The sequence below is a fragment of the Cyrtonyx montezumae genome, unplaced genomic scaffold (assembly GCF_038088225.1).
Source record: "Cyrtonyx montezumae isolate F1298 unplaced genomic scaffold, pur_monq_1.0 scaffold_79, whole genome shotgun sequence".
Taxonomy (NCBI): domain Eukaryota; kingdom Metazoa; phylum Chordata; class Aves; order Galliformes; family Odontophoridae; genus Cyrtonyx; species Cyrtonyx montezumae.
In genome coordinates this window covers 244,385-271,196 of record NW_027072088.1, presented here as the reverse complement: position 1 = coordinate 271,196, position 26,812 = coordinate 244,385, and the positions used below count along the sequence as shown (strand labels likewise).

General features: G+C 65.7%; 1 protein-coding gene across 4 annotated transcripts in view; it reads left to right on the top strand.

Annotated features, from left to right (window-relative positions):
* Nucleotides 1-369: 369 nt before the first annotated feature.
* AGAP3 (ArfGAP with GTPase domain, ankyrin repeat and PH domain 3) overlaps nt 370-26,812 on the top strand; it is an 81,009-nt gene continuing 54,566 nt past the window's right edge. Inside the window, exons 1-5 of one of the 4 annotated variants that reach the window (XM_065751661.1) lie at nt 370-737; nt 23,697-23,755; nt 25,571-25,658; nt 25,798-25,883; nt 26,036-26,177. In XM_065751661.1, coding sequence (XP_065607733.1) covers nt 455-737; nt 23,697-23,755; nt 25,571-25,658; nt 25,798-25,883; nt 26,036-26,177 — 658 coding nt within the window. In that variant the 5' untranslated portion in view covers nt 370-454. Of the gene's footprint in view, nt 738-18,774; nt 19,544-23,696; nt 23,756-25,570; nt 25,659-25,797; nt 25,884-26,035; nt 26,178-26,812 lie in introns of those variants that run through there. The other 3 variants (XM_065751662.1, XM_065751663.1, XM_065751660.1) reach the window with 3 other exon arrangements.

Sequence of the window (26,812 nt, the reverse complement as noted above, 5' to 3'; positions counted from 1 at the left end):
ACCTGGGCACACTGCCGGCTCATGTTGAGCCGAGCATCAACCAACACCCCCAGGTCCTTTTCCTCTTTACATTCTTCAAGCCAGTGTTCTGCGGGGCCCGGTTCCTTTGGTCCCCTTGGCCCGGCTGGGCAGGCCGTGGCCTACAGTGAGAACACCGGGCCCGTGCGGGGCCGCGCGGGGACAGCCAGAGACCTCGGGACCGCGCGCACCGCGCGGAGCTCCGCTGCCCTGCCCGGCCCGGCCCCCGCCTCCCCCGGCCCGCTCCGCCCCGGGGCCGCTCCGCGCGGCGCTGACGCGCGAGGCGGGGGCGGTGCGTGACGCGGGCGCTGCCGACGGGAGCGGTGCGGAGCGGAGCGGTGCGGAGCGGCGGGGGCGGCCGAGCCGCAGCCCGGCAGAGCCCGCCCCGCGCGGCCATGCAGCGGCTCCCGGCGGCCCCGCGCTGACCGCCGCCGCCATGAACTTCGCGGGCGGCGCCGGGCAGAGCCCGCAGCAGCAGAGCCTGGCGGCGCCGGGCGGCCCCGTGCCGGTACCGGTACCGGTGCCCGGACCCTCGGGCCCGCAGCCCGGCGGGCCGCCGCCGCCGCAGTTCGGGCTGTCCAACTCGGCCGCCATCCGCGCGGAGATCGGCCGCTTCGAGTCGGTGCACCCCAACATCTACGCCATCTACGACCTCATCGAGCGCGTGGAGGACCTGGCGCTGCAGAGCCAGATCCGCGAGCACGTCATCTCCATCGAGGGTGAGCGGGCCGAACCGGGCCGAGCCGAACCGGGCCGAACCGCGCCGAGCCGAAGCGGGCCGGGCCGCGCCGCCCTTTGTCCCACCGCACTGCGCCCGGGCCCTGCGGCAGCGGCCGCCCCCGGCACTGCGGCCCTCGGGGGCGGTGCGGGGGGAGCGGGGCGGCCCTGCCCGGGTCGGGGCCCGGCGCGTCCGGGGAGCGCTGCGGCGGAACGGCCGAGGGCCGCGCGGGGGTGGGGGTCGGGGCGGGGGGGGGGGGGGTCGGGCGCTGCCCACACGTGTCCGGCCCGGCTCGGCCCGGAAGGTCGCGGTCTTTGCGCGCGGCCGCCGCCCCCCGCAGCGCCCATTGCTCTGTGCCGGAGCTCCGGCGCGGCCGTGCCGGGTGGGCCCCACGCGGAACCGCCGCGGCGTTGCGGTCGCTGTCCCCGTCCCGACGCCGCAGTGCCGCGGTGGCCGTGTTCTTTTTGGGCCGGGGATGGGCGCCCCGGGGGGGGCGGGGAGGTGGGAGAGCCCCGCGGGTCGGGCGGGTGAGGACGCGGCGGTTCGAGGATGGGTTCCGTCCGTCCCGCGGTGTGGGAACAAAGGGCGCTCGGCGACATCGGCCGCGGGGAGACGGAAAGCCGATAAAAGTGGGGGGGGTGGGGGCTGCTGCGGGGCCTCTCCCACCTCCGCGAGCGCTCCCCGAGCCTTCTGCCGCAGAGGCCGTGGGTGAGCGGCACGCGGGGAGCTGGGAGCGGCGGGCTCGGTCCCGGGCTGGAGGCGGGGTGCGGGGTCAGGGGAGCGGTCAGGATGCGGCCTCCCCCCCTCCCCCCGGTGTCCTTCAGGATGTAAACATTCGTGGGCCGGAGATGCGCGCGCCGCGCTGCGTCTCTTAGCAACCGCCCTCCATCCCTCCCGCACTGCGCGGTGCGGTGCTGCCGGCGGACGCGGGAGAGACGGATCCTTCCGCGCGCGGGGGGCGCGTGGTGCGGGGCGGCACAGCCCCACGGCCACGACCGCGTGGGGAGCGGCCGCTCTGAGACCACTGTGCAACGTCTGTGCCGCGGTGGAAGCGCTGCTGAGTGCGGTGTGCGCTGCGCCGGGGCACCGAGCGGCGAGCGGCCGTGCTGGAAGGGATGTGCTGAGCCCCAGCTCTGGGTCCCGCGTGGGATTTGCCAGCTGCTTTTTGCTTTCCTCGCTCAGAAGGCTGTGAGCACAGTGACTGTCCCATGCTCTTCAGATGTGGTGTTTATAGGGCTGGTGACATCTGCAGGGTCAAGTGCTGCGCTTGGCCAGACTCGCTCCTGCTCTCCTGGTTCTGTGCGTAGGCAATTCCTTCCTTCCCAGGGGGAGATGTGGGCCGGGTCCTGCAGGGCTGTGGGCGGTGGGCCCGGCTGTGTCCCTGCAGACGAGCCCTGGCAGTGCTTGCAGTTAAAACAGGGCTTGCACGGCTCTGAACGTGGGCCTTCCAAAGTGCCCCCGTGCGCTGTGTGTGGGGGGATGGGCAGTGCTGCGCGGGGCAGTGGGAGCAGCAGCGTGGGGGGGAGCACTGTGCAGAGCTCCGTGTCACGGAGCTGAGGAGGTGGGTGCGGGTGGGAGGTGCTGGGCTGGAGCTGCTGTCAGATGGCGGGGGCTGTTCCCCGGCGTTGTGCCGTGGTTGCAGCCTGCTGTGCTGTGTTTGCAGCCTGCTGGGGCTCGGCTGTGCGGGCCCAGCTCAGAGCAGGGCTGGTGCTGGGGGTCGGGCAGTGGGAGTGGGCCCTGTGTGGAAGAGCAGGCGCTGGAGCTCTGCTTTCCCAGCTGGGTACGTGTGGGGTGTGCAGCTGAGGCACAGCTCGGGGGGGCAGCTCCCATGTAGGGCAGTTACTGCGGGGGCTCTCTGAGATGGCTGTGCCTCTGTGCTCAGTGCACCGTGGAGCCAGCACTGTGTGTGTCGGTCGGGACGCGGTCCCCAGCATCTCTTCCCTGCTGCTTCCTGATGGACTCCGCCTGGACGTCGTCACTTCACTCGGTTCCAGCAGAAGTTGTGCAGCTCTTTTCCCAGTCCGTCTCCTGGAGCTCCGGCCCTCGTGCACATCTGCTTTCCCTCTGCAGAGCGGCTCTGTCTGTGTGCTCCTGTGGGTCTGGAGATGACTCGGGTGGGAGCAGTGGGGCAGGAGTGGGACGGGGCTCCTCGCTCCCCCGGCCCTGCACACACTGGGGGGGTAGCATGGGGCCGGCTCGGTGCTCGGGGTGGAGTGACAGTGCGTGGAGCTGTGCGGGCAGCCCCCTCCCACCCAGCTGTCCCGCTTTGGCCGATGTGACAGACACTCGCTGCACCGCCGCCGCGTGGGCTGAGCCAGGAGGTGGTGACACGCGGGCGGGGATGGGTGAGAGGGCAGAATGGGACATTTGTACCGAGTTCGGCTGCTGAGCCGGTGGCGGACAGCTCACAGCTCTTACTGTGCGGCTGCAGGGGCTGCCCATCCCACCCCCGAGACACACCTCGTGTTGGCAGGACGGGGAGCAGGGCCGTGCCCGAGCAGAGCGGGGCAGGGAGAGCACTGCTGGGATGGGCACGAGCAGGGGCTGCTGTGGGCGATGTGTGATGGCAGCTGGCGGTGGGGCAGGAGCTGTGGGCAGTGTCTGTGAGCTGCAGGAAGGGGCACTGTGCTCAGGGCTCGGTGTGCAGGCAGCACTGCTGGGAGTGGGGCCGTGCGAGGTGTGCTGCACACAGCTCTCAGCCCCCGCTGGCTCCGTCGTGCCTCAGTCACATCCCTCGCTGGGAAGAAGGAGCCCTGTTCCTGTTCGTGATCTCACCTTCCTACTTTGGTGTCTGGTTCTAAAAATCCTCCTCCAGGACTTGGCGAGCCGGAGCCTCAGCTCAGTGTGCACGGGGGAACACTGCGTCTGTGCTATTTCTGCTGGCCCTGCACTGCCGAGCGAGGCCTTCGTGTCCTCCTGCCTGTCCTTGTGGTGCTCTGGGCACTGCTGGGCGCTGCGTGTGCGGACCCAGGTGGGTGGTGTGAGCGCAGAGGTGATGCCATGGAGACTTCCAGGGCAGGAAGGGTCAAATCCACCGTCATTTTACAGCCCACCTTCCTGCTACAAGGAGATTCGTGCAGTACTCAGGAGAGCAGAGCACAGCAGAGCCGTGCTGCACAGAGGGGCAGGCGCAGGGTGGGGCTCAGAGTTCGGGTGGGTGCAGGCTCGGGGTGGGTGCAGGCTCAGAGTTGGGGTGGGTGCAGGCTCAGGGTGGGTGCAGACTCGGGGTGGGTGCAGGCTCAGAGTTGGGGTGGGTGCAGGCTCAGGGTGGGTGCAGACTCGGGGTGGGTGCAGGCTCGGGGTGGGTGCAGGCCGTGAGCACGGGCTCTGTGCCGGGGGCCGCGTTGCAGCTCCGGGTGCTGTGAGTCACGGAAGCTGCCGCCCGAGGGGACGTCTGGGATGGCGTTCCTCCCTCGTAATCTGCATGTGATGAAATCCGCTCCGTCATCACGCGCTGTGCTGCAGCTCAGCACCAGCTGCAGGGCTGTGCTGGAGCCCCGCTGCTGCGACGCCGATGGAGGGTGGGGGTCCTCCGCTCAGCTCCATCTCACACCCTCACTCTGCAGCGGAGACCGTGGGCTGATGGTCCCAAAGCGGTCGCAGCAGTGGCCGTTGCCCACCTGCATCCTGCTGTTGTTCTCTGCTGTTGTTCTCTGCTGTTCTCTGCTGCTTTGGGCCGTTTCCCAGCGGTGACTGCTGTCCTTTCTTAACCCTGTTGTAACCACTCGGATAATGGCGGAGTCACAGAATGGCAGGGATTGGAAGGGACCTCGAAAGGTCATCTCGTGTCGGAGCAGGAGCACCTGCGTTAGGACACACGGAGTGCATCCGGGCGGGTTTTGTCTGTCTCTGGAGAAGGAAACCCCACAGCCTCTGTGGGCAGCCTGCTCCCGTGCTGTTACCCCTGGGGCCCCTGGCAGTGTCTGCACTGAGGTTCTGCGGAGAGCAGAGGGACGCAGGGGTCCCACGGCGCAGCCCAGGGAGCGGTGGGGCTGCCGTGGCCGTACGGCAGCCAGAGTCCGAGCAGTGCTGCTCCGTGTCCCCGCTGAGTGCGGAGGCACAGGAGAGCTGTGGGGTCTGCAAATGGTTGCAAAGAGCACTGTGCTGGCACTGATCACCAATGGGAGGAAACAGAGGGGTGAGCGCTGGGAACTGAGCTGCTCACCTCACTGAGCGTGGTCCTGGCAGCTCCGTGCGTGGTCCTGGCAGCTCCGTGCGTGGTCCTGGCAGCTCCGTGCGTGGTCCTGGTGGCTCTGTGCGTGGTCCTGGCAGCTCCGTGCGTGGTCCTGGCAGCTCCGTGCGTGGTCCTGGTGGCTCTGTGCGTGGTCCTGGCAGCTCCGTGCGTGGTCCTGGTGGCTCTGTGCGTGGTCCTGGCAGCTCCGTGCGTGGTCCTGGCAGCTCCGTGCGTGGTCCTGGCAGCTCCGTGCGTGGTCCTGGTGGCTCCGTGCGTGGTCCTGGCAGCTCCGTGCGTGGTCCTGGTGGCTCGCTGCAGGCGCTGAGCTGCAGCTGGAGGGGAGCAGCCCCGGCTTTGGCTTCGGGCAGAGACACTCCGGGAACAGAGTGGCAGAACTGAGTCATCAGCAGAGCAGAGATGAAATGAGCACACGAGGCCAGGAGGAGTGTGAAGAGAGGAGGAGGTGGCGGCAGGGCTGCGGGGCAGCAGCAGCGGGTGGAAGGGGCGAGGAGCCGGGCTGGAGCAGCAAACTGCAGAGCTGCGGGGGGGGGTGGGGGGTTGGTGACCTTCTGCAACCCCCGGTCCCCCTGCGGAGCTGTGGATGTGCAGATTGCTCTCATTGCTTCTCCTTCTCTTTTTGAAATGCTTTTTGTTCACGTGGCTGGTCCGTGGCTCTTGGCTTCACACTCGGTGCGCTCACAGCCGTGAGCTCTCAGCTGCCCCGGGGTTGCTGCAGCTGGCGGAGCATTTCGGGGTGATGTTCATCACAATGTGATGTCGGTTTTCGAACCAAGCACTTGGGAGCATCGGTGCCGTGGTGCCGGGTGCCCGGGCAGGGCAGCGCGCTGCACGCCATCGCTCAGTACTCACATGGAGAGCTCCCCGTGCTGCGCTCCTCGCCGTCTCTCCTTTGTCGCAGCTCTCCTGAGCTCAGCCGAGGGCTGATGCCTCTTTCCTATTTATCCTCATTAACGTGACCTAATTGGCACCGTCCCTGTGCACGGCGCCCGAGGAGCCCGCCCTGCTCTCCCGGGGCTCTCGTGTTCCCTCGCGCTGGGATGGGTCCTGGTTGCTCCGTCAGCAGCACGGCTTTGAGGACGCGCCAGCGCTCAGCAGCGCTGCTTTTGTAGATGGCCCCCAGTGAAGCGGTGCCGTGGCCCTGTGCTGTCCTTTCTCTGTGCTGCTGCTGCCTGACCCACCCCTGGGGTGTGCTGGGGGGGCCTGGGGGCCGCAGACGCCGGAGGACGGGTACACGAGCACAGCAGCAGCACGGGGCCTCGTGCGTGTTGGAAATGGCCGTGCAGGAGCTCACTCAGCCCCCATCTGCTCACAGGTCCTTGCTGGGAAGCAGTGGGGGGTGGATGGTGGCCGGGCAGCGAGAGGGGCTGATGTGTGCAGTGGCTGAGCACTGAGACTGCAGTGTGTAGTGCTCTGCCCTGGGGGGGGCACATCAGGAGCACTGCGCCCAGGGCTGGGCTGCCCAGCTCCATGCAGACTGGGAACTGCTGGAGAGAGCCCTGCGGAGGGGGGCAGAGGCGGTGGGGGCCTGGAGCAGCTCCCGACGGGAGCAGGCTGAGAGCCCCGGGGCGGTGGAGGAGAGGAAGCTGAGGGGATGTGAGCAGTGCTGATGGAGATGTGAAGGGCGGGGGCAGGGGAAGGGGGCCAGGCTCTGTTCGGTGCTGCCCAACGCCAGGACGAGGCGCAGTGGGCACAGACTGCAGCCCAGGGAGCTCCGTCTGAACGTGAGGAGGGATCTGTGTGCTGTGAGGGTGGCAGAGCCCTGCAACGGAGCCCACAGAGCTGGGGGAGTCTCCTCTGGAGATACCCAAGCTCTCCTGGATGCTGTGGGGAGCTGCCATGTGGGGCTGGAGTGGGGGAGCTGCTCAGGTCCCTCCCCTACAGCTCTGGGATTCTGGGTTGCAGTGCGTGTGGCCCCGGCCCCCACCCCACGTGGGATCACTGCCCCTGCCGCTGCCCACCTCCATCTCCACGCTGAGCTCAGGGAGGGTCTCCAGCACGTGGCCCTCGTGCTGCTCGAGGTGCAGCCGAGCTGTGCTGCTGGCTGTGAGCACTGCTCTCAGGTTTGCTGGGTGTGCTGTTGCCGTGCAGGGCTCCATGGAGATGTCCGCCGCACGTGAGCGCACGCACTGCGCTGCTCGTGGCTGTTGGATGCCAGCACTGATGGCTGCCTGCCGGCTGCCAGGCTGCCCGTGCCCCCCCTCAGCCTCGGCCCCCTCCGAAGAGGGAGCGCCCGCCGCTCTGGGCGCAGTGCTCGTCCGTGTTGGATGGCAGTCTCATCTTCCTGCACACACAGTTGCCTTTATCAGCTGAACTTGAAGCACATGTGAGGCTGAACTCAGGTCTACCACCTGAACTTCTCTTTGAACAAAACCAGTTCCAGTTAATCCTTCCCAGATTTTGTGGAGGATTTGAAGGCAGACAGCATGGGGATGCCTGGGGAGGGCTGTGTGTGCCAAGGGGGCTTCGCTTCCTTCCGGTCCTTCCTGGTTGGATTCAGGATGTCACTTCCAGTACTTTGTGTGTGCTGAAGATTAGAAAAGAGATCTCGTCTGTGAGCTTTCTCACCTGAGACCGTTCTGTTAAAGCTGTTGGTGTCTTTTGATATAAATTCTGTTCTAATGACACTGTCCTCTCTTTATACATGAATACATACAGATAATGGCTTTGGAGTCATCTGTGTGTGTGTGGTGGCCTTTTATGTCTGCTCCATATGACAGCGGTGTGGTTTGGCTGACCCATCCCCATCCCCATCCCCATCCCCATCCCCATCCCCATCCCCATCCCCATCCCCATCCCCATCCCCATCCCCATCCCCATCCCCATCCCCATCCCCATCCCCATCCCCATCCCCATCCCCATCCCCATCCCCATCCCCATCCCCATCCCCATCCCATCCCCATCCCCATCCCCATCCCATCCCATTGATCCCATCCCATCCCATTGATCCCATCCCATCCCATCCCATCCCATCCCATCCCATCCCATCCCATCCCATCCCATCCCATCCCATCCCACCCCACCCCACCCCACCCCACCCCATCCCATCCCATCCCATCCCACCCCACCCCACCCCACCCCACCCCACCCCACCCCACCCCACCCCATCCCATCCCATCCCATCCCATCCCATCCCACCCCATCCCATCCCATCCCATCCCATCCCATCCCATCCCATCCCACCCCACCCCACCCCACCCCACCCCATCCCATCCCATCCCATCCCATCCCATCCCATCCCATCCCATCCCATCCCATCCCATCCCATCCCATCCCATCCCATCCCATCCCATCCCTGCCATCTGCTGTGGCCCCATGGAGTGCAGTGCCCCACAGTGCTGCTGCTTCCTGCTGGGTGTTGTTGTGGGGCTTTGTTTTCTCCCCAACTTTTCTGCTTCCTACACCATTTTGGTACTTCCTGTGCTCAAGATCTTGCTGACATCTGTTTCCTCCTCTTTATTTTTTTCTATTTTCTCTTTCCTACCCTTTTGTTGGCGTTTGGATGTTAGTGGCCTCTGAGCTTGTTTCACTCTTCAACCAAATTGCTGTCTGTGTTCTTTCTGTGGGGCTGGGCAGTGGGGCTGGGGGTGTCGAGGAGACCCCACGTCCCTGAGCAGAGCAGCAGTGCCACCCCGTGCCCTCCTCTCCTTGAGCTCCTTCTGCTGCTCCCAAAGCGCAGTGCAGGGCACTAAAATAAGAGTGTGGTTAACGAGGTTTCGGTTTGCATGAATTCCTGGGTGGGTGGCACCGGCACAGAGCCCCACGGCAGTGTGGGGAGCCCTGCTGAGGGCTGTGGGGAGCTGCTCCCACTGTGATGGGAGCACAGCTGCAGGGCTGGGAGCAAAGCTGTGGGGCAGCAGTGGCCGTGCAGTGCTTTGTGCTGGCTGCAGCAATGGCAGAGCTGTTTGCTGCGGGTGCAGGGAAGCGTTTGGTGCCGGCCGTGTCGGGCAGCGCTCCGATGCTCCGGGCAGAGCGCAGGGCCCGGCTCGGTGCACCTCTGCGGGGCTCAGCCCTCCTTGCTGAGTCGGTGCTCCGTGGGGCCCACGTGGGGCAGCAGCACCCACCCGCTGCTCTGGCCGCTCCGTGGGAGCTGCAGCACGGGGCCGGGCTCAGCGCGCTCCCGCCGTGCGCCCGCGTTGGTAATTGTCTTTAAAAGCAAGTCTGCAATTCTGCCGTTTCCATGGAAATGGAACGATCCTGTGATGAAGACGCGAGGCTGGGGGCGAGGCGGGGGGTGAGGCTGGGGGTGAGGTGGGGGGCGAGGCTGGGGGTGAGGTGGGGGGCGAGGCTGGGGGTGAGGCTGGGGGTGAGGCTGGGGGTGAGGCGGGGGGTGAGGCGGGGGGTGAGGCTGGGGGTGAGGCTGGGGGCGAGGCTGGGGGTGGGCGTGCCACGCTGGGGCCTTCAGAGCTGCAGTGTGCCCCGTTCCCACACGGCTGCTGGGCAGGGACGGCCCTGCGTGGGGCAGCGGGCACACAGAGCTCTGAACCACGCGGTGCTGCCCGAGCACGGCCCCACACGGCTCTGCAGGACGAGCAGCACGGCCCCACACGGCTCTGCACTGCATCGTGTGTCCGAGCTGAGCGTGACCGGCTCAGCTGGGGCGTGTGGGACTGCCCATCCCTGGAGGTGCCCAAAGCCCTGCGTGGGGCTCCGGGCATCCTGAGCTGGTGGGGCACCCACCCATGGCAGGGGGGCTGGAGGGGGCCTTCCAACCCAACCATTCCGTGCCTCTGTGATCTTCAAGGACCTTCCAACCCAACCGTTCTGTGCCTCCCCGAACACAGATGTGTCTGGGTTCAGCTGTGGAAGGGGCGGAGGAGGAGCTGTGCGGAGCCGCCCGTGCAGAGCAGCTCCCTGCAGGATGCTGCTCAGTGGTGCTCCTGGGCCGGGGAGAGCAAAAGGACAGACAGATGTAAAGGCAGGAGAGGACAGCGAGGAGGGCTCAGCTGCAGGAGCCAGGAGAGCTGAGCACTGAGCACAGAGTGATGCAGAGCCCGGAGCCGCACGGACACAGCTTTAGGGCACTGAGTTCTTTGGGGCTCGCCGTGGAGCAGCAGTGCTGCAGCTCGGGTGCAGACACCGTTCTGATGCACTGAATGCCCTGAGTGGGTTTTGCAACCAGTGCAGTGCGAGGGAACGGCGCGGGGACATCACGGGGAGAGGCCGAGATTTCGGCTGGAAGTGCTCCTGTGCGTGTAACACGATGGGTTGCGCTGAAATCAACCCCGGCAGCAGCCACGGGGTTGGAAGTCGGGCGCTGGGATGCGAGGGGTCCTGGGGGCAGAGCTGCCCTGCGGGGGCTCTGCTGCTGTCCGTGTGCTGCGGGAGCAGAGGGCTCTGCATGCAGCAGCACGGAGATGGCTCCGTGCACGCCCGTGGGCAGCACAGCTCCCTGCCCACGTGTGGCCCTGTGCCCGCCGCCTTCCAGCTCCGTGGCTCGGAGCTCCCTTCGCCCTTCCCATCACTCAGCAGGGGCTGGAAAGACGCGCAGCTTTGGCAGAGCTCCCTTCTTTTTCCCTAACCTCGTTTTTGGAAAGATCCAAATTGCTTCTGCTGAAACTCCTAAAAATAGCGCCCGGGCGCAGGGAGCCGGCGTGGAAAATCCCAGCTGCAGCCGTGGGTCTGGGGGTGCCGAGGCCCCCACGGGGCTGCGTGGCAGCATGGTGCAGCTCTGGCGCTGCCCTGCGGGACCCCGTGCCGTGGCACCGCAGGGCTGGGGCCCTCCTCCAGTGCACCTCGTCCTGCTGGGAGCCGCCTGCTGCTGGCTGTGGGGCCCTTTGCTCCCTGCTGCTCGCCTCCTTTCTTCTCGGGCACTGCGGTCTCCCCTGCCCTCCCCGTGCCCGAGCCGGGCCGGGCTCCGCTCACCCCCTGCCCTTCTCAGGGCTTTCCCGGTGGCTGTGTCTGCTGTGGGGTCTCTGGGGGTCAGTCCGTGGGGCTGCAGCCGTGCCGTGGGGCTGCTCAGCTTTCTTCTCTGTTCTTAAGTTGCCCACACTCTTTACTTTCTGATTCCGTCATTGTTTGGAACGACCTCAGGATTCATTTCCGATGCTGATGAACTGCAGCTCATTATCAGTGTGCAGAATGAGCTCCTTTCCTCCGCACACAGTGCTCTGCGTGTATCTCTGCTCACCTCCCCCCATCACCCGCTTGCTCAGCGCTCTGGGGTCTGCTCGCACCCCTCTGTTGTGTGCTGCTGAGCAGCGCTGTGGGGCTGCAGTGCTGTGGGGCTGCAGTGCTGTGGGGCTGCAGTGCTGTGGGGCTGCAGAGCTGTGTGTGCTGTGTGTGCGGAGCTGTGTGTGCAGTGCTGTGTGTGCAGAGCTGTGTGTGCAGAGCTGTGTGTGCAGAGCTGTGTGTGCAGTGCTGTGTGTGCAGTGCTGTGTGTGCAGAGCTGTGTGTGCAGTGCTGTGTGTGCAGAGCTGTGTGTGCAGTGTGTGCAGTGCTGTGTGTGCAGAGCTGTGTGTGCAGAGCACTGCAGTGTGCTTGCAGGCCCCGCTCAGAGCTGGCCCCACCGGCCTGTGGGGCACGGACAGCTTGAACTGGTGGACATCTAACAATGGAGCAAATGTCATTGCATCGCAGAGGCACTAAGGCTGGAGAAGACCTCTGAGATCTCCAAACCCAGCGCCCACCGACCCCCACCGTGCCCACCGACCATGTCTCCCAGTGCCACATCCCAGTGGTCCTTGAACAGTCCCGGGACGGTGCCCCCCCGCCCCCTGGGCAGTCCGTGCCAGGACCCAACCTCTCTTGGGAGAAGGAATTGTTCCCAGTACCCAACGTGGCCCTCCCCGGGCATGACGTTGGGCCACCCCCTCTCACCTGGGAATGTGGGCATCTGTGCAGAGGGCGATGACGAAGCACAGCTTTGTCCTTCTGAGCCGGGGGGGCACTCACAGAGGAGCAGAGCACTGCTGATCTGCACCCCGGGGTGCACCCAGCTGCAGCTCCCTGCTCCTGGGTGGGACGGCACCGAAGGGAACAGCGGCACAAAGACAGCTCCCCCGTTTGGGTGGGTTTATGGGGAATCCTGGAATCATGTCCCGAGGACTTCTGCTTCTCCATCGGGCTGGAGAACGGGCTCTGAAGGAGCCTGGTGCTCGCTGCCAGGCTCTGGTCGTGGCTCGGAGTGGCTTCCATAGCAGCCTGGGGTCTGTGATGTGTAATGGATGGACTAACTGGAAGCAGGAGGTACTGTGCATTAGAGTGTATGGTATGCAGAAAAATGGCACGTGAAGCTGAAGACATTGGGAAGAAGTAGAGGTGGAGGACAGTGATGGGGGGTTGCAGAATTCCCTAGGAACAGAAGTGCCAGTGTTTGTGCTGCACACAGGCACAGCGGGCAGTCCGCAGCATCCTGAGCCGATAGCACTGCAGCAGGGCAGCCCCAGGGCAGGAGGAGCACTGCTGGGGGGGCTGTGGGTGGGAACACCCCCCAGGACAGTGACCCCCCACCCCACAGATAACCTGTGCCTGTTCCCTACCACAATTTGGAGAAGAAATTCTCCCCACTGCTCAATGTGACCCTCCCAGGGCACAACATGAGACCACCCCCTCCCACCCCTCTGCCATTACCTGGAGCAGAGGCCGACCCCACCGCCCTCCAACCTCCCGGGACTTGGACAGAGCCGTGGGGTCTCCCTGAGCCTCCTCAGCTCTGCACTGCCCCATCCCATCCCCCGCAGCACAGTGCTGCAGACCCCCTCAGCTCCGCCGCACCGCTGTTGTCCTCCTGTGCGTGTGTGCTCTGCCTGCTTCAGGACAGTCCCATCCATGCAGCGTGCTTCATTGGCAGCACTGCTGACCGCTGCGTCCCGAGCGAGCCGTGGGCAGCACGCAGCCACACGGTGCCCCCGCAGCGCTGCCAGCTGCAGGCCGGCCGTGGGCAGGTGGCCGTGGAGGACGGAGTCGTCCCAGGATTGCACGTGTGAGCAGCACGGGGCACGGGGCCGCGTTGCGTGCGGTGCTGGGGGGCCCTGCGGCTGCTCTGCACCGCTGCAGCCCCCCCGGGTGCACTGCGGGGTCGGGCTGTGCTGATGGGGTCTGCTCTCAGATGTTCTTGGTGGTGTTTGATTTAGGATGGTGTTGCACTGTGGGGTCAGGTTGGATAGTGGGACGTGGCCAGCAGGCATAGTGGGGCTGGGCTGGGGTTGGGGATCTCAGAGGTCTTTGCTTTTGGCCTCACTAATTCTGTGATTCTGCCAGAGTCTCCTGATGAGAACATAGAACCATTTAAGGTCAGTATGAACAGCATAAGATGGATTAAGAATTAGGTTCTCAATATGGAGTTGTAAATGGGAACGGTACCACAGCAGCTCTGTTTCCAGTGCTTTGTGCTCTGTCCTGGCCCCGTTTCGGGCTCATGGGAGCGACGTGGGGGGCTGGCCATCCCCCTGTCCTGAGCTCGCAGCCCTCGGGCTCTGCAGTGGATGGCAGAAGCTCGCTGTCCCTCTGCTGTGTGGCTCTAGGGCGGTCTTGCTGGTCCAGAGCAGTGTGTAGGGCTGCCTCCTGCCCTGCTTCACACATCGGCTCTGGTGACATCTGCTCTGCCCTCGTGGGAGCGGCAGTTCCAGAGCTGTGCTGGTGCCCATCGCCACCTCCTGCCCCCCCCGCACAGGGGGTGCTCCTGGGGCTGCGGGCTGCACACGGACCCCACTGCGGTCCGCCCTGGGTCGCCATCCCCGGGGGGGCCTAGAGCCGTGGGAATGTGGCACAGGGGTATGTGGGCACAGTGGGCTGGGCTGTGGATCTCAGAGGTCTTTTCTGACCAGAATGGTCCCGTGGTGTCACAGCAGTGGGACGGGGATGGGTGTGCTCATTGTGCGTGGAGAGAAGTCTGGGGTGTGACAGGGGCTGAGCTCTGGGGGGATGTGTGGATGTGCTCTGAGGAGCGTGGCTCAGTGGGCAGGTGGCGGGGGGCAGTGGTTGGACTTTCTGGTCGTAGAGGTCTTTTCCAGCCTTAGTGGATCTGTGGTTCTTGATCTGTGTGTGCAGGCGCTGTGGGGGCTCCTCAGCAGGACGCACAGCTGCTCACCTGCCCCAGGAGCTGCCAGCTGAGGGCACATCCCTGTCCCTGCTGGTCCAGGGGGGGCAGAGGGGGGGACCTCGGGCAGTGCCCTGGGTCATGGTGGGGACTCATGGGACGAGGTACGGGTGGGCACTCCCTTGCCCAGGGCTCACTGGCCTCATTTGTGCTGCATTTATACAGTTGGCTTGAGAGAGAGCTGCTTTAGGGCTGGAAAGAGCTGAGCAGAGATGGAGGGCTTTGAATGGCTGGGCTAGCTGCCGTTACAGAATAAAGCTTAATTAACAAGGCAGAACTTGGCCAGGGAGCATGGTTATTTTTCTATTCTCGGAGCAGCAGCACAGGATCCAGAACAGTTTGAGTCATTAGTGGCCATTTGAAAGGCTTCAGGATTTGATCTGCAAAATAATTGTCAGCTCTTGACTGCTGTCAGTGTCTGCTCACGAGCTGACGTTATAAACATTTTAATTAAAAACATCGATCGTGATTGTGTAAAAGTGGGGTTAAAAAATAAAGCACAGTTGAATAAACACGGAGCCCCCACACTTGTTGCCTGCTCCCACCACCAGGCTCCGAGCAGCAGCTGAGTGTGGGGTCCCCCCCATCCACTGGGGGCTGTGCTGCAGACTGGTGCCAATGGGGGGCTCAGCTGGACCCCCTGGCACTGCATCTTGCCGCAGGGCACCACTGGAACCCCTTCTCCCATTGCTCTGCCTTGGGGTGTGGGGTATCTGCAGCATGGAGCTGGGCTGGGCAGGTGGGAGTGGTCCCAGCATGGCTGCAGTGAAGCTGGGACCAGCTGGAGGGGCTGCAGGCAAGGGGCTGTGCTGTGGGAGGGGGGCTGACAGGGGCCGTGGGCTGTGATGGGTTACATTGGGTTGGGTTCATTTGGGCTACATTAGGGTACCCTAATGATTCTTTGGATTGGGTTACAACGTGCTGGGTTCAGTTGAGTTGGGTTGTGTCGGGTTCAGTTGAGTTGGGTTGTGCTGGGTTCAGTTGAGTTGGGTTGTGTCGGGTTCAGTTGAGTTGGGTTGTGTCGGGTTCAGTTGAGTTGGGTTGTGCTGGGTTCAGTTGGGTTTCGTTGGGATAACCCAAAGATTCTGTTGTTTGGGTTACATTGCATTGGGTTGTGTTGAGTTTGGTCGGGTTCTATGGGGTTACATTGGGGTAACCCAAAGATTCTGTGGTTGGGTTGTGTAGGGTTGAGCTGCAGTTGGACTGGAGCAGCACACAGTGCTGCAGCCCCATCACTGTCACTCACTGTTGCCCTGCAATCTCAGCACGTTTCTGACTCTGCCCAGCTCTCCTTGGAGCTCAGCCACTGCCACGGGTCGCGGGCACAGATCACGGGAGCTTGTTACCTGGAAGCTGCTGGGCCTGGGCCTCCTTGACTCATGGGATGGGATGGGATGGGATGGGATGGGATGGGATGGGATGGGATGGGATGGGATGGGGTGGGATGGGATGGGATGGGATGGGATGGGATGGGATGGGATGGGATGGGATGGGATGGGATGGGGTGAGGTGGGGTGGGATGGGATGGGATGGGATGGGATGGGATCACTGGGATGGGATGGGATGGGATGGGATGGGATGGGATGGGATGGGATGGGATGGGATGGGATGGGATGGGATGGGGTGGGATGGGTGTGAGCCCTTGCTGAGGTTGCATCCAGGGGCTTTGTGTGGTTGTCCCAGGGATGGGGATGGATAGGAGCAGGAGCAGGGATGGGGTGCAAAGGCTCTGTCTGAGGAAGGTGCACTGATTCAGAGCAGCTCTGTTGAGCTCAGTGGCTAAAAGCAGTCAGCACAGGTGTAAGCAGAACCAGGAGGAGCACAAGGTCATACCTGTGTGCTCGCCCACCAGGGCACATGGGTGCGATCTCCTGTGGTCTCATTTCAGTGCAGAGCACAGCTGTCAAACCACACGCATCCATAGAAGCCCCAGCCCTGTGTTCATCAGAGGGACGAGTCCTGGTCCACCCCGGCTGCCCCCTTCCTCTGCATCCCTTAGGGGTCGTCAGAACCCAGAAGTGGGGGCTGGCACAGAGCCTGGGAGCAAACAGCAGTGCAGCATTGCTCTGGAAGCACTCAGCCCGTGGGGTCTGCTGAGCAGCCCAGTGCACAGCCACGGCTCTGCTTTCTGTTTCTCTCACCTCTGCAGACTGACCCCGGGGGCTGCTGGCATTCGGCATGCCACGCATTACCTCGAGCAGCCAGCCAGGGAGAGGGGCTCTGCCTGGGGACCTGCTGCTCCAGGACCTGCAGGTGTCTGTTCAGTGCCATGTTCTGCACCACCAGCACATGGTGCCGAGGTTGTGTGCCATCTTCAGGGCTCTATTTCCTTTCCTAAAACAATTGCTGCTGGGAGCGTGAGGCAGAACACAGGCTCTGTGTCTGTTGTGTGGGAAGTGGGTTTGCATTTCTAGGAGATGGGCTTTGGGTGCAGTGCTGAGCACTGGTGGCACGGCCAGGAGGTTTGTCTCCCTGTGACCTCTGGGTGCTTTCACCCATCCACCGCATCCTATTTCTGCGCTGTCTGTCCCTTAGGTTCACCCCTTTGGTTTCTGTCTCCGTTTCTCGTTTCCTCTGCTGCTGCTGGATTAAGCTAGAGGATTGTCGTTGCTATAAGTGGTGATGGGAGGGGCTGCAGACCCATGGCAAAGGCTCCAGGCCCCAGCGAGGTCTCTTTTAGCCGTTCCAGGCCATCACGTGGGCTTTTCTCCTTCAATTTCAAGTTACGGGGACTTGGCAGCATCTGCCCTAATGGCTCTGTCTGCCGCCCTCAGCCATCGCTGTGCGTTTGTGGCTGGGGCTGCTGGGCCCCGTGGTGCGGTGTGCGGGATGCAGGCGGTGCAGCTCCGCACTGCTGGGGGAGGGGCGGGGCAGAGGGCCGGGCTGCGATGCTCGACGAGCGGCCCTGGGCTGTGATGTGGGGCCGCCCCTGGGTGCTGCGATCCGGGCTCAGCCTCACAGCACGCGTGGCTCAGCTGCCATCCCGCAGCGCTGCGCGGCTGTGCCCTGCGTGGCTGCAGAGTGTGTGCTGCAGACCCTGGGCACTGTGCAGTGCTGCCCCTCTGTGCCCCTCTGTGCCCCTCTGTGCCCCTCTGCGGACATTCCAGCAGATGGAGCGGTGACCACAGCTGTCCTGGGGTGTGATCCTCCTGCATCAAAACCTCCCTGCGTCTGCACACGGCTGCGGCCGTAACGCCAGCGTTGCCGGTCCTGGAGGTGCCCGTGGAAATGCGAGCGGCCCCAGCTCTGCCTGCCCCATTTCGGGGCCCCACCCCGCAGCGTGCTGGGCAGCAGCCAGCAGCAGACGCTCCCTGCTCTCCGTGCAGCTGTTGCTCGGCCTCTCACGTCCTTCTTTTAATTGAAACCAGATGCTCGCTGCCACGACGCGCGTGACATGGCCGTGCCTCAGCACAGCACTGTGCAGGGCTGCGCTGCAGCGTCCCCGGGCCGAGCACTCCCCGCTGCAGCCCCGTGCACACGCGTGTGTGACACCACCAGCAGCAGTGCCGCAGCAGCACTGAGGGAGGGGGCACTGCAGCGCGGGGCAGTGCTGGGTGCACTGCAGTGTGGCTGCCCCGGAGCCCCCACTGCCCCCCACTGCCCCCCACTGCCCCCCACTGTCCATTCCCTCATCGGTTCCTCCTCCCGTGGCTGTGGAGCCCTGCATGTCAGGCTCTGCTGCATGGCTTTATTTGCAGGTGTCCTTTGTCCTCACTGCAGTAGTGCCGGGGTTTGTACCGACAGCGCAGCGCACGGGACGCTTCGCCCCGCTGTCAGCCCACTCGTGGGAGTTCTGCCGCTGTGTTTCTGTGGAGCTGGATGTCCTCCTGGCGTACGGCAGCACGGACATTGTGTGCGGGCTGCACAGATGTGTTTTCCAGTGCTGTAGGAGGAGTCGGGTGAATACTGTGCCACGGTTCTGGCACTGCATCTGAAGGAGGTGGTGGGCTGAGCAGGGAGCAGAGAGGTGGGAGCACTGCTGGGCTAACAGTGCGGTCTGGGTGGGATGGGGGGAGAGTGCCAATGTGGGGAGACCACTGCAGCTCTGTGCGTGGGGAGACCGCTGCAGCTCTGTGCGTGGGGAGACCGCTGCAGCTCTGTGCGTCTGACGCTGTGCAGGACTGCACAATCCGTCCTCGTTCACATCTGCACTGAGTGCCTCCATGTGCGTGCAGCGTTGCTGCCGGCACTGAGCGGGGTTTGTTAAGGATGGGGTTCACGTTCACTGCCGCATGGAGGTGCGGAAGAGCGGGGCTGTGCTGATGGGGTACGGAGGTCAGTACGGCACGGCCGAGAGCCGCGCTGCCCGTGGCGTTGCGGGGAGGGCCCTGGGGCGGCAGCGGGCGGTGTCGCGGGGCCGGGACCCGGCGGTGCCCGAGGCCCAAAGCGCGGCCCGAGCGGCCGAGCCCCGGCCCGCGGCGCCCCCTGCCGGCCGTGTCCGGCGGCGGCTCAGCGCGGGGCGGCAGCGCCCCCCAGCGGCGGCCGCGGGCGGCGCGGAGCGGAGCGGCGGGGTCGGCTCGCGGGGTCCGGGGCGGCCGAGCGCCGGCTCCGGTCCGAAGGGCTCCGCGACCCCGCGCTGCGGGCTCGGGGCCGGGAAGCGGCGTCCCCGAGAGGGCGCGGCCTCGGCGGGGCGGCCCCGTCCCGTCGCGTCCCCGTGCCGTCCCCCGGCGCGTTCGGGGCGGGCCCGCCCCGCGGCTGGCGGCGCGCCGGAGCGCGGCCCGGGCATGCCGGCGCGGCGTGGGAGCGGGCGGGCGGCGGGCGGCGCGCGGGGGGGCCCGCGGCCATGGGGCAGCCCCGCGGGTGACGATGGCGGAGGGCCGGCGGCGGAGCGGGGCGGCGCGGAGCCCCCCGAGCCCCAGCCCCGCGCCGCGGCGCGCCGTCAGCGTGTGCGAGTCGCTGGACCTGCACGGCGTCCCCGCCGTCCGCGCCGCGCTCGGGGCCGCGCAGCAGCAGCGGCGCCGACCCAAGAGCTTCTGCGCGGCGGGCGGAGGGGCCGGGGCCGGGGCGACGCCGGGCTCCGCGCCGCGCTCCCGGGGCGGCCTGCTCGACTTCTTCCGACCGCGCCGCCGCGAGGACGGGGACGGCGGAGCGCCCGGCGGGGCTCAGCGCTCGCGGCCCGGCAGCATGACGTTCCTGCCCGCCGCCCGCCCGCCGCCCGCCGACGGCCCCGGCTTCCCCCGCGGAGGGTCCCTGTGGGGCAGCCGCCGCTGGAACCTCTTCGGCCGCGGCGGCCCCGGCCCGCGGCGGCACCTGAGCGCCCTGCGCAAGAGCTTCAGCTTCCGCCTGCGCCGGGGCCACGAGCTGCGGCGCTCCGAGTCGGGCGGGCTGCGCCCCGCGCGGCTCCGCACCAAGAGCGAGGGCGACGCCGGCTCCCTACACGCCTGCCCCAGCAAGCGGGACCTGCTCTACCCCGAGCTGGGCCGCGCCGGGCTGCGCGCGGAGCCCGGGCCGCCCGCCGGGCTCTGGAAGCTGCTCACCGGGCCCTTCCGACGGCGCGAGCGCGGTGCCGGCCCCAAGGAGCCCCGCGGCGGCAACGATCCCGTCCTGCTGGGCGGAGGACCGCTGCGAGCGCTGGGTGAGTGGGTGCGTGAGGGAGTGCGTGAGCTCGGCCGCCGTGCGGTGGCCGTGCTGCAGCCGTGTGCTCGGGGCCGGGGCGGCGGAGGCTGGCGGCGGTGTCGGGGCAGGGAAACGGAATGGGAACCGCTCGTGGGAGGGCCGGGTGACATGGGGGGTGACTTGGGGGGGTGACACGGGAGCTGCCGGGGCAGAGCGAGGAGCGGTGTGTGGGGGCTGTGCGGTTCTGCGCTGCGGAGCTGCGTCTGAGTGCCGGACCGCTGGGCACGGGGCGCTCCGTGGGGCGCGGGGGGACCGTGGGCTGTGCTCGCGGTGCTGGGGCTGCCCGGGTTGATAGAGGCTCCGTGGAGCTGTGCTGCCCGCACCCCCGTCCCCGGTCTCGTTCCCTGGCCCTGTTTCCCAGTGCCGTTCCCCGTTCTGTTGTTCCCCTGCGTGGCCCCACAGCAGCAGGCGCGGGGCTGGGAGGAGCACGCAGCACCCGTGGGCTTTTTAAGGCATTGAACGCTGCGGATGGAGCGGCGGTGGGGGATGGGCTTTGGGCAGCACTTCCAGGCACCCATGGGCCGTGCAGGGCTCCATCGCGGGGTCCCTGGTGCTGAGGATCCCCATCCGCCCGCGGGCTCCTGGGCAGCTCTGTGCCCTTGTGTGCTCCCGCCGGGTCGGGCTCTGTAGGGGAGCATGGGAGCGGCTGCAGGCTCTGCTTTGGGCCGCGCTGCCGCAGCGTGGGGGGCTCTGCAGACCCGTCCCCTCGGTCCCGCTGTCCCGGGGGCTCGCGGTGCCTTCCAGGTGCAGGTGTGGGGCTGCCCGTGTCGCGCTCCCTGCGTGCTCCCAGGTGCCTCTGGCTGGCGGGGTGATGGGGGTTCCCATGCGAGCAGGCCGCGCTCATGGCTGCGGAATGTGGGTGTACCCGGGCTGGGAGGTGTGGTGGGGCCTGTTGCTGCTTGCCTGCAGCCACCAGCCTGCCTGCCGCGTTCCCAGGGCTGCAGCGGGGGCTGTGTGCCCACCTCGGGGTCCTCGCCCCGCTCCTGGCTGCTGTGGCACTGCAGCGTGGCGTGGCTGTGGGACCACGAGTTGCTGCAGCGCAGTGGGTGCTGTTCACTGGAGCTGCACAGGTTGTGCTCGGGTTTGGCGTTTGCTCAGAATGTAACCTTGCTGTTATCCGCTCAGGATGTGCTCCCGGGTCAGCGAGGTGCCCAGCGAGGCTGCAGAGCAGAGCCCATGTCCTTGTCCCACCCGCCGTGTCCCGTCAGCACTGAGTGCAGCCCGTGGGCTCTGGCTCAGGAGCTGTCAGTGTGACGTGGAGCTCTGCAGAGCTCGGGCTGTCCGTGTGCAGCTCGGGGAGCTCTGCCCTGCGCCTCTGCGGGACGATGCTGCTCCTGATGCGTGCTCAGCACTTCCAGACCTCAACTGCTGCATGCTGTGCTGCCCACCCCAGCCCCAGGAGAGCTGCTCAGCTGCCCCAGTGTGCCCTCCCGGGGGTGCAGCTGCTGTTATTGGCTTCTTGCAGGTCCTGGGTATCCTGCTCCAGGCACAGACCCAACCAGAGCTGCTTCCCTGCTCCAGTACCGGCGGCATTTTGTTTGCAGCAGGGACCCATCCAGCACAGCACACACTGTGTGCACCCCGAGGGCCCCCTCAAAGGGGAACGGTCCCAGTGCTGTCCCACATGACCACCTCGGACCTCTGCACCGTGCTCGCTCCTGCTGCTGTGGGGCTTTGGCCTGGTCTGGGCGCAGGGAGGGATGGTCAGGGAACGCAGGAACTGATACGCAAACGGCAGCTCGGGGTTGTGTGTGTGTGGCACCATGGTGCTCTGTGCGTTCAGCAAGGACGGGGCCGTGGAGCTGGGTCTGTGTCAGACAGCACGCAGCTGGTTGGGCCGGGCACGCAGTCAGGGCCGGGAGCTGCGTGCAGACAGCCTGGAGGGACGGGGTGGGCATGGGGCTGGGGGCTGCCCTGCTCACTGTGAGGCTCTGCTTCTTCCATGGTGCCTTGAGGTCAGAGGTGATGCCCTTCACTCCTGTTGGGTGCACGGCCACGCAGAGGAGATGACCGTGTAGGGTTTGAGAGGGAAGGCCGCTGGGAGAGGAGGATGGTGTTTGTATTTTAATGGGGAAGTTTGCATAGGAAGTGGAGCAGGCAGTGATAGGTATCACCTCGTGTTAGCACCTGCCTGAGCATCGCTGGGGGCAGCGGGGCTGGGGCTGGGGCTGAGCCGTGCCACGCTGCAGGGCTGAGCCGTGCCACGCTGCAGGGCTGAGCCGTGCCACATTGCAGGGCTGAGCCGTGCCACGCTGCAGGGCTGAGCCATGCCACATTGCAGGGCTGAGCCGTGCCACATTGCAGGGCTGAGCCGTGCCACATTGCAGGGCTGAGCCGTGCCACGCTGCAGGGCTGAGCCGTGCCACATTGCAGGGCTGAGCCGTGCCACGCTGCAGGGCTGAGCCGTGCCACATTGCAGGGCTGAGCCGTGCCACGCTGCAGGGCTGAGCCGTGCCACGCTGCAGGGCTGAGCCGTGCCACGCTGCAGGGCTGAGCCGTGCCACGCTGCAGGGCTGAGCCGTGCCATGCTGCAGGGCTGAGCCGTGCCACTCCTGCACTGAAGGGGTGGCTGTGCCCTGCTGGCAGCGGGGGTCAGGGGGCACTTTGGTGTTTGCTCAGCCTCTGACCTGGTTCCAGAGCTGCTGTGAATGTCCGTGCTTCTGGTGTCCGAGATGGTGCTGCAGTGCGTGGTTAATTATTACCTGTGTGTGTGCAGCACGAACACGCCTGGCAGGTGCCCTCGCAGAGCACGAGGCAGATGGGCCTCTGCTGCACCCATCCTGCGGGCACTGGGCCCTTCGTCCTCCAGCTGCGCAGCACTGAGCGGCTGCAGGAGGCTCAGCTCAGCACGGCTGAGCTCACTGTGCTGCCCGCGGTGGGGACAGGGCCGGGAGGGCTGGGACACCTCAGCTCGGCTTGGGAGCTCAGCACCCGGGGCAGGCGATGGTCCGCAGCCCCGGGCTCCCGTGGTACTGATGACAAAGGGAAGAGGAGTGCCTGGTGTGTTTGACGGGATAAACTAAACCGTCCGGGCAGGGCGGTGGTGGGGCTGCTCAGGTGGGTCCCCGTGTCTGCATCCTGCTGGGCTTCCCTGGGTGGGCTGCGGGGAGACCCCCGTGGCACAGAGCTCCCTGCAGTGAGGTGGGGCTGGGGCTGAGCTGACTCAGCCGCTGTGTCAGCGCTTTTTGGCAGTGGGTGCTCGGCCTGAGGCCCTTTGGGGCGGTGCAGAAACCGCTCTGCAGGCGCCTGACAGCCCCCGGTCCCACGCAGCCCTGCTGGGGTGGGGCGGGGCAGCCACAGCCGGCCCCACACAGACCACCAGGTGGGGTCTCGGGGGGAGGGAGAGTTTGCAGCCCTGGATCTCATCAGTACAGAATGGTACAGGAGTGAAATTTGATGTGGGTTTAGGAAAAGGCAGAAGTATGTGCAGTAAAGGAAGGGGAGGTGGCTCAGGAGGTGCATGGGCTGCGGACCCACGGGGTCGGTTTGGGGCTCAGGTCCGACTGTGGGGTCGGCACTGGGTGCACAGCTCACAGCTGTGGATGCTGACGGGTGCGGGTCGGACGGCAGCACGCTCCTGTTGGTGGCTGAGAGCGCTGCCCGGCTCAGCGCGGCTCAGCTGGCACTGCGCTGTGGTTGTTTCTGAGCGGGGATTTACTCGGAGGCCTTTGGAGCACGTTAAAAATCTGGTGGTGAGCACTGTGAGCCCGCTCACAGCGAGCAGTGTGAGCGCGGCGGGGCAGCCCCCTGCACGGCTGGCTGTGCTCCCTGAGCAGCCCACCCTCCCCAGCTCTGCCTCCGCTGCACCGCAGCCACCTCCACACGTGGGCTCCATTCCCGGCCCCGGCAGTCCTCACGTTCGGTGCAGTGGCAGCGATGCGCAGCGGTGCAGGAGCGCCTCCGCGGTCTGCGGGGACGGAGGGGACGCGGTCGCTGTGAGCCCCTGGGGAGCAGCACACGGCAGCGTTGGGCCCCATTGCTCGGAGCTGTTGCCGTGCTCTGCTCGTTGCAGACACCCACAGGTGTCTGTCGCACACAGCCGTGGGGCTGCTGGCCGTGCTGCCGGGGGCAGTGGGGGGGTCCTGTCCTGATCTCTGCTCTCTGCTCTGCAGATTCCTTCGTGAACAGTCAGGAATGGACCCTGAGCCGCTCGGTGCCTGAGCTGAAGGTGGTGAGTACTCACACCCGGTCCTCCGGTGCTTCACATCCCCAGGCAGTGCTGTGTTCTCCTGGGGTGGGGCGAGTGCATGCAGGGGGTTCGGCCCCACGGAGGGGGGAGGAGTGGGGCTGCTGCTGTGCTGGGGCAAAGCCGGGGTTTGCGGGGGGTCACACTGCACAGGGGTGGGTGGGTGCTGGTGTGGGAAAGGATGTGGACGCAGAGCTCCAGGAGCAGCACCTGAGCACCTCTCTGTGCCCACCCTAACCCCAACCCTGCCCGACCTGTGGGGTGAGATCACCCCCAGCTCTGAGCTGCAGAGAGCATCCAGCAGCGTGCTGGCACGCAGAGCGTGTCCTGCAGCACTGTCACCGGGTGCCACCATGTCACTGCCTGCCTGCGGGGCGCACGTGGGGACGGGCACAGGCTCTGGCAGTTCCCATGGGTCATCCGCAGGGGGCACCTGCTCTCAGGGTGCAGCCCCTCCAAGGACAGAGGCATTTCCTACACGTGTCCTTGCTGGATCCTGTGAGCTGCCACCATCACCAGTGCTGGGGGATGGGTGGTGGCTGCTCAGGCTGAGCTGTGCGATGGGCACGGGGCCCAGAGCCGTGTCTGGGGGGGTGGAGGCCCAGGATGGCTGTATGTGGGGCTACGGGAGGCCCAGGATGGCTGTATGTGGGGCTACGGGAGGCCCAGGATGGCTGTATGTGGGGCTACGGGAGGCCCAGGATGGCTGTATGTGGGGCCACGGGAGGCCCAGGATGGCTGTGCCTGGGGTCAGGGTCAGCTCTTGCAGAGCACCGCGTGCTCCCAGCTGTTCGTGGGACCTCGGCTCTCTGTTCAGCACTTCACTCTCCTCGTGCTCCTCAGCAGCCTTCAGTTTCACGCCCTTCGAGGGCTGGTGGCCTGTCTCCTTTCAGCCCTTTTAAGACAAATGTTTTTCAGTCTTAATCTGAAAGCAGGGAGTGCTTTTGCAAGTCACAGAAGCACGGTTCCTCTTATCTGCAGTGAAGTATTAATGACAGCAGACTTTGAATATTTACTTGTTAGTCCCCTTCATAAAACGCATCTGTCCAGAAGTACTCGTGCAGCTCTCCTTTGCGTTGCTTGTGATGTGTTGGGCAGCACGGCCTTGTTCCTTGCTCTCCATGACCTCTGGGTTCCTCCTGCAGTGCCTCCCAAGCTCTGCCCCTTTCTGCCTGTCCTGCAGTCCGTGCTGCAGCTGCTGCTGGGGGGACCCTGAAGGGAAGCATCAAAGCTATAGGATGAGAGGATGGCCTCACGCCGGGAGGTCTTCTCCAATGTGAATGGCTCTGTGATTCCATGAATCTGCAGGGCGTTCCCATTGGAGCCCCTGTGTGGGGGTACCTGTGGAGCCAGGAGGAGGGTGGTGGTGGAGGAAGAGCCCCGGGGGCAGAGCTGGGGCAGCAGAGCCGTCCTTGGGCACCCCCACCCAGCACTGACTCTGGGAGCCTGGGGCTGCGTGGCAGCCGTTGTCCCCAGGGCAGCCGGTGTGTATGGTGGCCCCGACTCAGCCCAGCCGTGTGCTGCTGCAGACACAGCAGTGCCGCAGCCAGGGCCTGGCACCGTGGCAGGAGCTGTGCCCAGTGTCGGCCGGGCTCTGCCCTCTTTCTTCTGTGCCAGGAGCTCCAGTGCTTACAGACCGGGATGCCTGGGCTGGGAGGAGAGTTCCCTTCCACCGGGAGCTGACTGCGGTGTGGGGATGGGGGGCTGCAGCAGTGGGCTGGGGTCACCTCGTGGTGCGGTGGGGTGGGGTGTGGGGGTGTGTGGTGGATGGCCACCGTGACACACACCTCTCTTCCCCAGGGCATCGTGGGGAACCTGTCCAGCGGCAAGTCGGCCCTGGTGCACCGCTACCTGACCGGCACCTACGTGCAGGAGGAGTCTCCAGAGGGTGAGGTTCAGCTCCTGCGGTGCTCGGGGCCCTCACTCCCCCCGGCCCCAGAGGCAGCCCCCATCTCTCCCCCTGCATGCCCCCATTGCGGCCCCCACTGCATGCCCTGCCCCTCTCACTGCTGTGCTCTGTCCCCAAGGTGGCCGGTTCAAGAAGGAGATCGTGGTGGATGGTCAGAGTTACCTGCTGCTGATCCGTGATGAAGGCGGCCCCCCCGAGCTCCAGGTAGGGGGTCCTGCAGTGCTGGCACGCAGCAGGGGGGGCTGCGACCGCAGGGCTGCCTCGGGAGCTGCGTGGTGGCAGTGGTGACGACGGTGGCAGTGAGGGATGGGCAGTGGTGGCCGGTGACGGTGACTTGCTGTGTCTCCCGCCCTCAGTTCGCTGCCTGGGTTGATGCCGTGGTGTTTGTCTTCAGCCTGGAGGATGAGATCAGCTTCCAGACCGTGTACAACTACTACCTGCGGCTGTGCAGCTACCGCAACACGGCCGAGGTGCCGATGGTGCTGGTGGGCACTCAGGGTGAGTGTGGGCAGCGGGGCCACCTCCTGCAAAGGGAGCTGGGGGGGGTGCCAGGGGCTCGCCCTGCCTGGTGCTGTAAGCTGGATCGAGGCAGTACCAGGAGACCCCTTGGGTTAGGGGCCCTGGATGGGCTCCGTAATTCCTCCCCAGACCCTCCCAGCTCCCCTGCACAGAGCTGCTTCACCTCTCCAAACTCCTTCCTCCTGCTGCTGCCCTTGGCACTGCCCTCCCAGCTCCTGCCTGCGCTGGCTGAGCGCTGGGGCCGGTGCCTTGGGGTTGGGTGCTGATGCTCTGATGTCTGTGCTGCTGGGGCGAGTTGCAGCAGGAAAGGTTCGAGGGGTGGCAGAGAGCTGCCAGCTCCTGGAGGCTGAGCAGGGCTGTGCTGGGCGGTGGGGCACTGCCACCCCCCAGTGCTGCCAGCCCAGCGTGGGTGTGGGGAGGAGCTGCAGTACGCAGAGCTGCCCTCCTCCTCCTCCTGGGCAGGGCTGGGGCCCTGCAGTTGGGTCCTGGCTCTCACAGTGTGCGGAGGCTGCGTGGGTTCTGACAGCCAAACTGCGGCACCCGGGAAGCAGGGAGGGGAGAGACAAGGGCACGAAGGGGAGCAGTGAGAGCATCACTGCAAGTGTCCGAGCTCC